Source organism: Danio rerio, chromosome 21 (genome assembly GCF_049306965.1).
Source record: "Danio rerio strain Tuebingen ecotype United States chromosome 21, GRCz12tu, whole genome shotgun sequence".
Classification (NCBI taxonomy): domain Eukaryota; kingdom Metazoa; phylum Chordata; class Actinopteri; order Cypriniformes; family Danionidae; genus Danio; species Danio rerio.
In genome coordinates, this window is record NC_133196.1 from 2,146,568 (window position 1) to 2,162,500 (window position 15,933).

Genomic DNA, 15,933 nt, shown 5'->3' on the forward strand with positions numbered 1-15,933 from the left:
GATTTCTATAGATGGTGCATTGTCGTAGCAACTATAGAACTGCCACAACAGATTGATTTCTATAGTTGGTGTGTTACCATAGCAACTATAGAACCGCCACAACAGATCGATTTCTATAGTTGGTGTGTTGTCGTAGCAACTATAGAACTGCCAGAACAGATCGATTTCTATAGTTGGTGTGTTACCATAGCAACTATAGAACCACCACTACAGATGGATTTCTATTGTTGGTGTGTTACCGTAGCAACTATAGAACTGCCACAGCAGATCGATTTCTATAGATGGTGCATTGTCGTAGCAACTATAGAACTGGCACAGCAGATCGATTTCTATAGTTGGTGTGTTACTGTAGCAACTATAGAACCGCCACAACAGATTAATGCACAAGACTTTTGGCCAGCAGATAAATTAAAATGAGTCTGGTTCTCTCAAGGTTTTTTTTCTTCACTCTTCCATTAAAGTTTTTTTTCCCTCTCCGCTGTCGCCACTGGCTGGCATGGTTCAGGATCGGTAGAGCTACGCATCGATGAATTTGCTTTTCAGTGTTTGGACTGAATGTAATGATTTTAAAACACACTGAACTGATCTAAACTGAACTGAACTTAAACACTAAAAACTGAACTACCCTGATCCAGTTACTATGACCATTTATGTGAAGCTCCTTTGACACAATCTACATTGTAAAAGCGCTACACAAATAAAGCTGAATTGAATTAATTCAAGTACTTTACTATTTCATGGTTCAAAAACACCACATTATTTACGATAGTATTTTTCCGTATGGGTTGGAGCACAGAACTCTGGTTTTAAACAATGCAGTTACTTACGTTTTTAACTATAAGTCTGAAAAATTTCATCTGAATTCCAAAAACAAAGAAAAATATTTTTTTAAAGACTGACAATTCTTAAAATGTAAAGATCCAAAGGCAGAACTGTGAAATGTAAATGTGTTGATCTTGAGACTTGCATGTCAGAATTAAGTAAAAAAAAAAAAAAAAAAAGGTTTTTAACTAAGTTAAAATTCTGGAGGGTAAAATCTGAATTGTGATTGAAAAGTTTAACTTTTTCCGTTTATTTTTTATAAAAAATTATTTTTACAATTGCGATTTTTGTTTTATTATTTATTTATTTTTTGTGGAAAACAAATGAATTATTAAAGTTACGAAAACAAACAAGAAAAGTAAAAACCGAGGCAAATAAATATTTCTACACAAAGTAAAAACTGTGAAGCAAAAGTGACAAAAAGTTAAAATCTAGACAATGTAGAAATACACGGCCATAATTTTTTATGCATAATTTTAATTGGAAAATAGTCAGAATAGTGAGTAAAAAATAATCACAATTACTTTAAAAAAACTAAACAGTTTGAGTTGTTAATTCAGAATTCTGAGGAAAAAAAAACTGAATTGTGAATTCGACCAATTACCTTTTTTCTATTATTCCATGGTGCAAGAATAGATATTCGATCAATATTCAAATTACAAATTAATACAGTAAATGCAGAGAGAGAAAAAAATGCCACACGAATTTCATAATAAAAGTCAGAACTGCAAGAAGCTACTTAAAGTTCCGTCTTTAATCAACATCAAAACCAGAACTTGAATGATCCTTTTGACAACTGAAATACTCGAACTCCGTTAGCTTAAAATAAGCGTTTATTTATATACAAAACTGAATAATTGTGCAATAATTGAGTCAATAACACTCTTCAGACAAACCACTGATAAAGAAGCTTTTGTTGATGCAGTTTAAAGGGCCAGTTCACCCAAAAATACAAATCTTCTCAACGTCGCCTTTTTCCAGCATACTCTATTTATTTTTCATTGTGTTCAACAGAAGAAAGAAACTCCGGTTTTGAAGAGGACTAAAAGAAGACAGAATTGACATTTATTGGGTGAACTGTCCCTTTAAATGAAAATAGAAATGACACCTTTAAGCAAATATGAGCCGTGTCTGTGTTTATATACAGCCAAGCCTGAAAGTATTCATACCCCTGGCAAACTCTGACTTAAACTTACGTCAAGTCAACCAGAAAGTAGTTTTATTACCTGGAAATGACCCAGGCTACTCCCAGAAGACTATAACGTGACATTCAAGAGGCATCATTGTGGAAAATATATATGTTTTAGGTTTTATGTACATTTGAACAATAACTTTAAGCCAGAATTTGTCAGGGGTGAATGAATAATTTCATGCTAGACTGTATTAATAACAGTCTGAGGTCGGGTCTTCATGTGTGCATGCTGATTCTGGTGCAGTCTGTAGAGTCAATCCCATCATTCCCTGCTCCCACCTTCCTATCATTCATATCGTCCACCAGTGTTTTCAGCCGCTCCAAATGATGAAGAGCTCTGAGAAACCCGGATCATAAACAAAACTGAACACCAGCACCAGTTTATAAAGGAGAAAAACACACTCATATCGACTGACCTCAGTAAAGACTCGCCGCTTCCTGCATCCACAGCTTCTGTTTCCTGCTAAGAAGCAATAAATGCATTTAAAAATAAACTAAATCAATTTAAAGGTGCTGTATGAGACCACACACACACACACACACACACACACAAACACACACACACACACACACACACACAAGGTAGCGTGATGCTTTTATCAGTGTTCTGCACCTGCTCTGCAGTGTCTGCTGAATCTGTAATGCTGTGCTGTGATTGGCTGATCTTCTGTTCCACGGCCTGCAGGCGGTACAGCATGTGTTTGAGCGCCTCCACTGGACCCGGATGATTCCTGCTGCTGTATCCGGAAGAGCCGGATGCTGCAGACTACACGCACACACGCAGCATTACAGTAATACAGATTAACATTAGAGCGTTTAAAGTAGCCATGATTTTCCCCAGTTGTTTATTATCAGGGTTTCCTCTCGAAGCCAAATGCGCTGACTTTCGCTGACAGAAACGCTTCATTTCGGCGAGCAGCTGCTTTGTTTTTCAATTATTTATTTTAAAAGTGCATTAAAGGGTCACGAAACACCAGAACACATGTGTTGAGCTGTTGACAGTGGTATATGTGTCCCACACTGCTAAAAACACTATTAGGACACCTATATTTCACTAAAAAGTGTAAATTGGTTGTTTTTACGTTATTTCAAGCAAATTCGTACTTCCGGTTTGTAACAAATTTTTGAAGTTGCGTCACGGTCATGATATAATAGTGTGTATTCCAGCGTGCAGACTGGACGCCTGTGCCAGAGTGAGTCTTATTACGTCTTACAGTGTGATGCATTAATGCATGAGTAAGGCTTGGTTCAAACCAATCAGCGCGCTCTATTGTGCAACTTCATTAATATTCATTACTGTGTTTACACGACAGAGACGCCACGTTGTGTTGGCAAAACAAGCGTGAAGTGTTGCTTTTATAGTTTGCTGCAGTTAAGTTTTGTTTTCATTTTCTCTCTGTGAGAGCTCAGCTAGAGTCACGTGTGGATTAACAGTGTACGCGACGCTCGACAACAATAACTTACGTGTCTAAGGAGGATTATTGTTTATCTGAGAGCTGTTCTCATCTGCAAACGCTGAGATCCGGATTCGCTTGTAGTCTCCTCTTAATAAAGACGCGGCTCTAGTTGCTGGTGATTGTCCTGTCTCTACAGATTTGGTAAGTGAGCGACCAGTAATCTTTGTTTATTCAGTTTGTTCGTATCGAACTAAGTTAACTATTGCACCGTAACATGTTAGGACCACAACCAAACTTTAACCTCGTGTAGGGTTTTTAACCGCATTTAGTGACCGGAATAACACACGCGGCTTTCTGACGCTACCTGCCGTGTGCATCTAAGTTTCCGGAAAATGCGAAGGTTTTTTTTTCTCTCATTCACCGTGCGGTATCAAACATTGCATGAAAAATACACGCTTAGAGCAGATCCTCGAATCAAATATCTCGTTTGTCGCGAGGGACATGAATGAATTCCCTGAATGAAAGAGCCAAACTGCAGTTAAAGTCCAACATTTAATAATTTGGCAAATAATTCGACTACAGATGTCCATGTAGGTTAAACACCATCACTTTCTATTGTGTGTGTGTATTTTGACTCTGAAACTCGCGCGTGCCCAAATAGACACTCCCACACCATCCCACTTTAGTTCCTCCGACACTCCCCCCTAAACAGAGCTGGACACGCCCACTTTTCTGACTTTTTCCAAAGTAGAGGTGTGAAAACACCCTGCTGAAACGAGGGGGTTTCATGGCCCTTTAAAGCTGAAATACAACCTGAAAGACGACAATACAACACTTACTATCACAATCATCAGCTCTTTAATAGTTTATTGTACAGACTTGTAACATGCTGCTGTTCTATTGGAGTTTTCATTCCAATATGGCCGCCGCGTGACACTAGCGGCATCTAGTGGCTGTTTCCCCATATCGCGTATTAGCGTGTCGCCTCTTGGTGATTCTATGCTCTTTGGCTGAATTTAGAGGAACCACAAAGTGTTTAATTCTGAAACGTGCAGGATGTGTTTATAGAACTGTCAACTTTTATACGTCAAAATATAAAGGAAATTTTAGTTTCTCATTTAATATCTGCTTTAAATCACGTCTTGTACTGTACCTTACTCCTCTGCAGATCCTCAGCTGCTGGCGGCTCTTCAGCGATGCCCACCGGCACTGGAGATTTACTGCACACAGTAGGAATCAATTACTTTCTTTGATTTAGTAGTCTAAATATAACTTTCTAATATAAATTTCAGGTGTTGTTTAGGACAAAAAGTCATTTTAATATGGAAAATATTCCTTCTATTGCTTGTCATTGCTTTTATTTTGAACACAACTTAAATCAGCCTTTAGGCTCGACAGTCAGGCACACTCCTGTTAACGTTATCAATCTGGCAACCTGCGCGTGTTGATCCAGGAGTGCAATACCTAGTTCAACCACTGGGTGTCAAACTTACAAATTCATTCATTCATTTTCTTGTAGGCTTAGTCCCTTTATTAACCTGGGGTCACCACAGCGGAATGAACCGCCAACTTAAGCCTGGTTTATTGACCTTATTCTAAAATGCGGAAGCGCGCCTGTTTTCGCGATTGTCTTAAAACTTCCGATTCAGTCGCCTATGGGAGAAATGACTAGGAATAATAAACGGCAGAAAACGGTCAAACTACTTGCTCTACAAACAAATGTTTGCATGACTACACAGACCAAGTAGCGTAATATAATAAGAAAATATCAAATTGCAACATCAAGCAGGGTAACGAGCAGTTTTTAACATCAAAAAATGAATGGAAGTGAATGTGACCGTAAGTCTCGAGCCAAAAAGATTCAAATGGCAGCGCCCGCTCGTCAGCGGAAAATAAGGTGAATACTTCTGCGTCAGGTGACCGGCGTAACCCACGGTGCATGCAACGCGCGTAGCTGTGCATTTATACTTCTGCTGCTGTCTCTGTGGGTCTGCTTTAACACTTCCGAAACGCTAGTTGGCAGCTAGTTTTGCTTTACCTGAACACTTCCGGGATGTACAAGTGGCTCAAACTCGCTCATTGTGAGGCAGGACCCGGCAGACGTGCAACAACTTTAACTATGAGGGAAACACAAAACAAAACTTTCCATCCGGAGCTCCTTCACGAGACTCCACACTTATAAACAATCGCTCCATCAGGCTCGCACTATTCACGCAGCCAGGCCCGTGCAGAGACCGTCCAAAGGGCATGTGCGCGCGTACTGAAGAGCGGTGTTGTCGCGCGCGTACTGAAGAGCGGTGTTGTCGCGCGCGTACTGAACAGCGGTGTTGTCGCGCGCGTACTGAACAGCGGTGTTGTCGCGCGCGTACTGAACAGCGGTGTTGTCGCGCGCGTACTGAACAGCGGTGTTGTCGCGCGCGTACTGAAGGGCGGGACCGAAGGTGTGCCGCGTCGCGAGGGCACTTTTGATAATTTTGGAAGGGCACTTTCTATCCAAGACTAAAAAGGGCATGTGCACTGCACAGGTTGAGCCCTATGCGTGCACGTGCCTGCACGCGGCTCTCGGTCCCGCCCAGACTCGTCAGCGCTACCAAGCCGACCAATCACAGAGCTTAGGCTACGCGTCGTTGCGATGTGTAGTTACATTTTTTTGAGAGGTGCACGTCAGCCGACGAAGGGCTATGCGTTTGACGCAGAAGTATAAATCAGCCTTTATCAAGCAAGTTTTTACGCAGCGGATGCCCTTCCAGCCGCAACCCATCTCTGGGAAACATCCAACACACACACTCATACAATACAGACAATTTAGCCTACCCAATTCACCTGTACTGCATGTGTTTGGACTGTGGGGGAAACCGGAGCACCCGGAGGAAACCCACGCGAACGCAGGGAGAACATGCAAACTCCACACAGAAACGCCAACTGAGCCGAACCAGCGACCATCTTGCTGTCAGGCGACAGCACTACCTACAGCGCCACTGCCTCGCCCAAAACTTACACACTGCAACTTTAGATTGAAACGAGAAACATCACAAACTACAAAATTGCAAGTAAATTAGATTTTTTTTTTAGGATTCTCCTGATTTTTTCTGTTTATTAAAATTGTAGTTAATATTTCCCCCACATCCGTACTCATTTTTGGACTGTTATTTTCAGTTTGTTTGTTAGATTAGTGCCAATTTTGTCTTTAATACTGATAAACTAATGTACATTTATTCATTTTCCTTCAGCTTAGTCTCTGATTTATCAGGGGTCACCACAGTGGAATGAACCGCCAACTTATCCAGCATATGCTTTATGCAGCGGATGCCCTTCCAGTGACCTTGTTGCTGTGATGCGACAGTGCTAACCACTGAGCCGCCCCACTAATGTATAAGCACAAACATATTATTGTAAAGGTGGCGCAGTGGGAGGCACGTTTACCTCACAGCGAGAAGGGGACTGGTTCAAGCCTCGGCTGGGTCAGTTGGCGTTTCTGTGTGGAGTTTGCATGTTCTCCTCGTGTTGGAGTGGGTTTCCTCCGGGTGCTTTGGTTTCCCCCACAAGTCCAAAGACATGCGGTACAGGTGAATTAGGTAGGCTAAAATTGACCGTAGTGTATGTGTGTGTGAAAAAGTGTGTGTCCCCACTGGAAGGACATCCGCTGTGTAAAACATATGCTGGATAAGTTGGTGGTTCATTCCACTGTGGCGACCCCGGATTAATAAAGGGACTGTTCTGTTCTTCACTCACAATGCCACTGGTGGATTGTCCCAGGACCGGTCCACGTCCAGCGCCTCTTCTGTATCTGCTGAAGCATTGAGCTCTTTTACCGCATCACTGACAGCAAATGATGGAGAATTTAACATCTGCTCCGCTCTTAAGATCAGAGATCCAATCCTGTCATCTGAACAGAGATATAAACAGGAGCAGAATGAGGAGTTCACCTGCACTGACATTCACATTCACTTACACCCTGAACTATTATAAACCGTTTTGTTAATATACATTAACCGAATACGAAAAACAAAAGTCAAAGCTGCCAACATTTTCATTCACATTAGGTTAATGCATTAAAATGTACAAAACAGAAATGACAATTAATAAAACATTACATGGAAATAAAACCTCTTATCTTATAACTGTAGGTGTACACATGTGTATACATTATAATCGAAAAAGTAAATATTAAAAAAAAGATTCATTATTATTTACATGATATAACATAATTAAATTAATATGGGACACTATATTTAATATTTTAACCGTTGCCCCCCTTTAAATTTGTTTCTCTTTTTAAAATAGTGTTTAACAGGGCAAGGAAATGTTCACAGTATGTCTGATAATATTTTTTCTTCTGGATAAAGTCTCATTTGTTTTATTTCGGCTAGAATAAAAGCAGTTTTTATTTTTTAAAAGACCATTTTAAGGTCAAAATTATTAGCCCCTTTAAGCTATATATATATTTTTTATCTGATAGTCAACAGAACAAACCATCATTATACAATAACTTGCCTAATTACCCTAACCTGCCTAGTTAACCCAATTACTCTAGTTAAGCCTTTAAATGCATCTTTAAGCTGTATAGAAGTCTTAAAGGGCACCTAGGTTTCCCCTTTTTTCAGATTTAATATAAGCCTTTTGCGTCTCTAGAATGTGTATATAAAGTTTCAGCTCAAAACACCCATCAGATTTTTCATTGCACCTTTTACAAGATGCTGTTTTATACTGATTTCCAGCAGGGGTGGTTTTGTCGTACTGCGCCTTTAAGGCGAGTTCTGCCCGCCTACTGTTTCTACGTGCCTTCCCGCGTGCTTTAATCTCCTCCCTCTGCTGCGTCAGACAACAGACAGACTTTAAGGAGGAAGGACTCACGTAGCGTTTGTGAGAAATACTACAGTAAGAACTAACCTTTACTAATCAGTATTGTGAAGTTGCATTGATGAGTCACACGAAATATCGTTACAAAGTTCACGCGCGCAAGCACACACAGACACACTAGGCCTGTGCAATTAATCGAAAATCCGATTTCGATTTCGATTTCGGCTTTTAACGATTATGAAAAAGCAATAATCGAGATAAGCGATTATTCCATCACATACCGCCCCCTTTCCAGTTGTGCAAAGCTCAGTTCCACGTGAAAATGACTAAATGTATGTGCTGTAATGCAACTTTTGCAGCATCGGATGTGCATCATTCATATTTTTAAAAGCGCAAAAGAGCACGTGCTGTTGTGTGTGTGTGCGCCGTGCTTAGTCTCGGACATGAGCGTGTGTGTGTGTTTCCGCGCCGCGCTTAAGGCTGATTTATACTTCTGCGTCAAACGCCGGCGTATGCTACGGCACTGACGCATAGCCCTTCGCCGTGGCCATCGCCGTCACTGACGTGCACCTCTCAAAAAATGTAACTACACGTCGCAACGACGCGTAGCGTAAGCTCTGTGATTGGTCGGCTTGGTAGCGCTGACGAGTCTGGGCGGGACCGAGAGCCGCGCGAATATCACGAGCGATTGTTTACAAGTGTGGAGTCCCGTGAAGGAGCTCCGGTTCCTGCCTCAAAATGAGCGAGTTTGAGCCACTTGTACATCCCGGAAGTGTTCAGGTAAAGCAAAAAAGCAGCGAAGAAACTCGACACAGAGGAACATTTACACCTCACTGCCCACTAGCGTTTCAGAAGTGTTAATGCAGACCCACAGAGACAGCGTGCAGAAGTATAAATGCACAGCCACGCGCGTTGCCTGCGCCGTGGGTTACGCCGGTCACCTGACGCAGAAGTATAAATCAGGCTTTATCCTCGGACAGCAGAGCACACACACATCTAACGCGATCTTAATGTGAGCGCTTTAATGGTCAAATACATGCACACTTGTGTCAGAGCGCAGTGTTTAGTGATTATTCATATTAACCCTCATTTGTGTAATAAACTAACAACTTGAGAATCAAAAGACACAAGAAAGAGAAACCATATCAGAGCCGCACTATTCTTAAAGTGACTGCTGACTGTTTTTATTATTAATCAATAATAAAATGAAAAATACAGTGAAGATGCTTAAAGCGCAGATTAAACGTGACAGATTTAATAAGTCATTTCTAATAACTGATTTCTTTTATCTTTGCTATGATGACAGCACATTATATTTTACTAGATATTTTTCAAGATACTAGTATTCAGCTTAAAGTGACATTCAAAGTCTTAATTAGGGTAAATAGACAAGTCATTGTATATCAGTAGTTTCTTCTGCAGACAATCAAACATCTTGCTTGAAGGGGCTAATAATATCGAGCTATTAAAATAGGTTTCAAAATATTCAAACCTGCTTTTATTCTAGCTGAAATAAAACGCATAAGCCTTTCTCCAGAAGAAAAAATATTATAGGAAATACTGTAATAAACCTCTGTTAAACATCAATTGGGAAATATTTATATATAAAAATAAATTTACAGGAGGACGAATAATTTTGACTTCAACTGATAATCGTTTTGAATAATCATGTTACAATTATGACCAAAATAATCGTGATTATGATTTTTCCCATAATCGAGCAGCCCTAACACACACACAAAGAGATACACACGCACACCGCAGCTGACACACACACACACACACAAGCAGGCATGCAGACAGACAGAGCGCGCTTAGCTTAGCACTGTTTTTGCACTCAAATGTGACAGGATACAGGCTAACCTCCAGTGCTGTGTGGATATCTGTTATGCTATTGTACAAAATAAACCTGATTTAACTTCCACAAACCGGGATTGAAGCGTCTTCTTTTATAATTGATCTGACATGCGGCTGTGCTGATGAAGTAAAGCTGAAGTAAATCGCTGTAGTTCATTACACACATACTCTGTTTTAAAACACTTTAAACATGTGAAACTCACTCCTAATCACATTTGATGATGATTGCTGATCCTAGCGAACTGAACAGACCTTTTATTCCCGGTTGCTTTGTGTATGTCTGCCTGGTCTTGTTGACATATACACGTGACTACCAGAACATGTTAATGCGCGCAGCTGTCAATCAATATTGGTGGGCGGGGTGACCGCACTCCTACGTAAAGTTGCAGTCGGTCTGAAAACCGCTCTAATTGGTCCACCGTTTTTATGTTGTTAAGTTGAAAAAAAAAGGGCTGTGTGTGTTTATATCACCCCAATATGAAGGTCTATACACTATATATACACATATGTTTGTCCAAATAGCCTGAAAACCATAGGTGCCCTTTAAAGAATATCTAGTCTAATATTTTGTGCTGTCATCATGGCAAAGATAAAATAAATCAGTTATTAGAGATGAGTTATTAAAACTATTATGATTAGAAATGTGCTGAAAAAATCTGCTCTCCGTTAAACAGAAATTGGGGAAAATATAAACGGGGCGAATAATTCTGACTTTAAGTGTATATTATTTATTTTTTATTAATTAATTTATTTATGTTTTTTGGAGGGGGTGCTAAGCCCCAGTAGAGCTTCATGTCTAGCATTGCCCCTGGTGAAATGTCTGTTTAATACTGCGTACCTTTAAAAAGGGGTGGTGTGTTTGCCGTCTGGAGCGTGTTTGAGTGTGTGTGTTGTAAACGCAGCTCCCTCAGGCTGACGTCCTCTCCTGAGTGATCTTTGACCTCTGTCTGACTTCTGCCCTCCTCCAGCTCCGTGACCCATGGGGGAACTCTGTGGCTGCTCATCCAGCGTGGCAAATTCCGGTATGTGGGTGTGTCTAATGGAAGTCTCTGATTGGCTGGTAGGATGTTTGGAGGCGGAGCTTTACTCTGCGATCGTAAATGGGCACCATGGAGGGTTTTTGCTGTTGGGTACATATAGTAACGAGTTATTGTAATTAAATTACTGTCAGAGGCAGCCTCTGTCCTTCACCTGGGTTTTCCTTGCAGACCGATTCGTAACAAGCACTTGTTTTGACTGATAACTTTTGCTGCCAGGAAGAATTTATTAATGTCGTGGATCAGTGATAAACCCCTTCTGTAAAAGCATAGTATTCGGTTATCAAAGAGACTTTTCCTCTTGAACTTCTAACATGTCTTAGTCACTCCACAGGGGATGGATTTGTCAGCATATGGACACCGTATCTGTACAGTATAAACATCTCTGTTTGTGATCTTTAGAGATTTTGAATGATATCGCGTCCTTTCTGTTATTAACAAATGGTCTACCGGTCCTGCTGCATTGTGTTGCTTGTAGCAGAATGCTGTGGTATTACCATATGTATATTACTGTAAGTTCAATTTTGCTGTGTGGATATCTGTTATGCTATTGTACAAAATAAACCTGATTTAACTTCCACAAACCGGGATTGAAGCGTCTTCTTTTATAATTGATCTGACATGCGGCTGTGCTGATGAAGTAAAGCTGAAGTAAATCGCTGTAGTTCATTACACACATACTCTGTTTTAAAACACTTTAAACATGTGAAACTCACTCCTAATCACATTTGATGATGATTGCTGATCCTAGCGAACTGAACAGACCTTTTATTCCCGGTTGCTTTGTGTATGTCTGCCTGGTCTTGTTGACATATACACGTGACTACCAGAACATGTTAATGCGCGCAGCTGTCAATCAATATTGGTGGGCGGGGTGACCGCACTCCTACGTAAAGTTGCAGTCGGTCTGAAAACCGCTCTAATTGGTCCACCGTTTTTATGTTGTTAAGTTGAAAAAAAAAGGGCTGTGTGTGTTTATATCACCCCAATATGAAGGTCTATACACTATATATACACATATGTTTGTCCAAATAGCCTGAAAACCATAGGTGCCCTTTAAAGAATATCTAGTCTAATATTTTGTGCTGTCATCATGGCAAAGATAAAATAAATCAGTTATTAGAGATGAGTTATTAAAACTATTATGATTAGAAATGTGCTGAAAAAATCTGCTCTCCGTTAAACAGAAATTGGGGAAAATATAAACGGGGCGAATAATTCTGACTTTAAGTGTATATTATTTATTTTTTATTAATTAATTTATTTATGTTTTTTGGAGGGGGTGCTAAGCCCCAGTAGAGCTTCATGTCTAGCATTGCCCCTGGTGAAATGTCTGTTTAATACTGCGTACCTTTAAAAAGGGGTGGTGTGTTTGCCGTCTGGAGCGTGTTTGAGTGTGTGTGTTGTAAACGCAGCTCCCTCAGGCTGACGTCCTCTCCTGAGTGATCTTTGACCTCTGTCTGACTTCTGCCCTCCTCCAGCTCCGTGACCCATGGGGGAACTCTGTGGCTGCTCATCCAGCGTGGCAAATTCCGGTATGTGGGTGTGTCTAATGGAAGTCTCTGATTGGCTGGTAGGATGTTTGGAGGCGGAGCTTTACTCTGCGATCGTAAATGGGCACCATGGAGGGTTTTTGCTGTTGGGTACATATAGTAACGAGTTATTGTAATTAAATTACTGTCAGAGGCAGCCTCTGTCCTTCACCTGGGTTTTCCTTGCAGACCGATTCGTAACAAGCACTTGTTTTGACTGATAACTTTTGCTGCCAGGAAGAATTTATTAATGTCGTGGATCAGTGATAAACCCCTTCTGTAAAAGCATAGTATTCGGTTATCAAAGAGACTTTTCCTCTTGAACTTCTAACATGTCTTAGTCACTCCACAGGGGATGGATTTGTCAGCATATGGACACCGTATCTGTACAGTATAAACATCTCTGTTTGTGATCTTTAGAGATTTTGAATGATATCGCGTCCTTTCTGTTATTAACAAATGGTCTACCGGTCCTGCTGCATTGTGTTGCTTGTAGCAGAATGCTGTGGTATTACCATATGTATATTACTGTAAGTTCAATTTTGCTGTGTGGATATCTGTTATGCTATTGTACAAAATAAACCTGATTTAACTTCCACAAACCGGGATTGAAGCGTCTTCTTTTATAATTGATCTGACATGCGGCTGTGCTGATGAAGTAAAGCTGAAGTAAATCGCTGTAGTTCATTACACACATACTCTGTTTTAAAACACTTTAAACATGTGAAACTCACTCCTAATCACATTTGATGATGATTGCTGATCCTAGCGAACTGAACAGACCTTTTATTCCCGGTTGCTTTGTGTATGTCTGCCTGGTCTTGTTGACATATACACGTGACTACCAGAACATGTTAATGCGCGCAGCTGTCAATCAATATTGGTGGGCGGGGTGACCGCACTCCTACGTAAAGTTGCAGTCGGTCTGAAAACCGCTCTAATTGGTCCACCGTTTTTATGTTGTTAAGTTGAAAAAAAAAGGGCTGTGTGTGTTTATATCACCCCAATATGAAGGTCTATACACTATATATACACATATGTTTGTCCAAATAGCCTGAAAACCATAGGTGCCCTTTAAAGAATATCTAGTCTAATATTTTGTGCTGTCATCATGGCAAAGATAAAATAAATCAGTTATTAGAGATGAGTTATTAAAACTATTATGATTAGAAATGTGCTGAAAAAATCTGCTCTCCGTTAAACAGAAATTGGGGAAAATATAAACGGGGCGAATAATTCTGACTTTAAGTGTATATTATTTATTTTTTATTAATTAATTTATTTATGTTTTTTGGAGGGGGTGCTAAGCCCCAGTAGAGCTTCATGTCTAGCATTGCCCCTGGTGAAATGTCTGTTTAATACTGCGTACCTTTAAAAAGGGGTGGTGTGTTTGCCGTCTGGAGCGTGTTTGAGTGTGTGTGTTGTAAACGCAGCTCCCTCAGGCTGACGTCCTCTCCTGAGTGATCTTTGACCTCTGTCTGACTTCTGCCCTCCTCCAGCTCCGTGACCCATGGGGGAACTCTGTGGCTGCTCATCCAGCGTGGCAAATTCCGGTATGTGGGTGTGTCTAATGGAAGTCTCTGATTGGCTGGTAGGATGTTTGGAGGCGGAGCTTTACTCTGCGATCGTAAATGGGCACCATGGAGGGTTTTTGCTGTTGGGTACATATAGTAACGAGTTATTGTAATTAAATTACTGTCAGAGGCAGCCTCTGTCCTTCACCTGGGTTTTCCTTGCAGACCGATTCGTAACAAGCACTTGTTTTGACTGATAACTTTTGCTGCCAGGAAGAATTTATTAATGTCGTGGATCAGTGATAAACCCCTTCTGTAAAAGCATAGTATTCGGTTATCAAAGAGACTTTTCCTCTTGAACTTCTAACATGTCTTAGTCACTCCACAGGGGATGGATTTGTCAGCATATGGACACCGTATCTGTACAGTATAAACATCTCTGTTTGTGATCTTTAGAGATTTTGAATGATATCGCGTCCTTTCTGTTATTAACAAATGGTCTACCGGTCCTGCTGCATTGTGTTGCTTGTAGCAGAATGCTGTGGTATTACCATATGTATATTACTGTAAGTTCAATTTTGGTATGTGTCAGGCGTTCCATGTTGTGTTTGTAGTTTTGTTTTATATTGTCCAAAAAATAATAATGTATTATTATTGTTACCAATTATGTTATTAAATTTATTATTATTATCATTATTATAAATTTTTATTATTGTTATTAGTATTATCATTAATTATATTTATTATTATTGTTATTATTAGTTATATTTTATATTATTATTATTATTATTATTATTATTATTATTATTATTATATTGTACTATTTATTATTATTATTATTAGTTATAATTTATCATATTTATTATTAGTAGTAGTTATATTTTATTATATTTATTATTGTTCTTATTATTATTATTATTATAAATTATATTTTATTATATTTATTATTATTATTGTTATTATTATTAATTATATTTAATAATATTTATTATTATTTATTTATTTATTATTATTATTATTGTCAATTATATTTTATTTTATAATGATTAGTAATTATTATTAAATTATATTTTATTATATTTATTATTATTGTTGTTATTATTGTTACTAATTATGTTATTAAATTTATTGTTAATGTTATTATTATAAATTATATGTTATTATTATCATTATTATTATCATTACTTATATTTATTATTATTGTTATTATTAGTTATATTTTATTATATTTATTATTATTCATATGAATTATATTTTATTATATTTATTATTATTATTATTATTATTATTATTATTAGTTATATTTTATTATATTTATTATTATTGTTATTATTATTATTATAAATTATATATTTTTATATTTATTAGTATTATTTATTATTGTTATTATTATGAATTATATTTACTAATAATAATTATTAGTTATTTATTATTATTATTATTATTATTATTGATAATTATATTTATTATTATTTAGTATATTTATTATTATAAATTATATTTTATTGTATTTATTATTATTATTATAAATTATATTTATTATTATTATTTATTATATGTAGTTTTTTGTGTGTTTACATACATGAATATGGCCACGGTGTGAATGCACAGTACAGTTATAGGCTTATTACCACATTATATGGTTATGATAACATAATATCATTGCCTTTAGTGATTTCCTGAAGATAAATACCAAAAAATAACACAACTGGAATAACTACAGCAGTCTCTATCATCTGAGAAGCAAGAGATCGCGATGCATATGATGATGTGTGCGGGTGT

At 38.5% G+C, this 15,933-nt stretch overlaps 1 protein-coding gene across 15 annotated transcripts in view; it reads right to left on the reverse strand.

The window, feature by feature from the left end:
* Positions 1-1,637: 1,637 nt before the first annotated feature.
* zgc:152948 overlaps positions 1,638-15,933 on the reverse strand; it is a 16,690-nt gene continuing 2,394 nt past the window's right edge. Inside the window, exons 4-11 of one of the 15 annotated variants that reach the window (XM_073934996.1) lie at positions 14,007-14,291; positions 12,457-12,741; positions 10,907-11,191; positions 7,144-7,297; positions 4,565-4,631; positions 2,628-2,780; positions 2,431-2,474; positions 1,638-2,351 (exon numbers count right to left, since the gene is read on the reverse strand). In XM_073934996.1, coding sequence (XP_073791097.1) covers positions 2,231-2,351; positions 2,431-2,474; positions 2,628-2,780; positions 4,565-4,631; positions 7,144-7,297; positions 10,907-11,191; positions 12,457-12,741; positions 14,007-14,291 — 1,394 coding nt within the window. In that variant the 3' untranslated portion in view covers positions 1,638-2,230. 15 annotated transcript variants of the gene reach the window in all.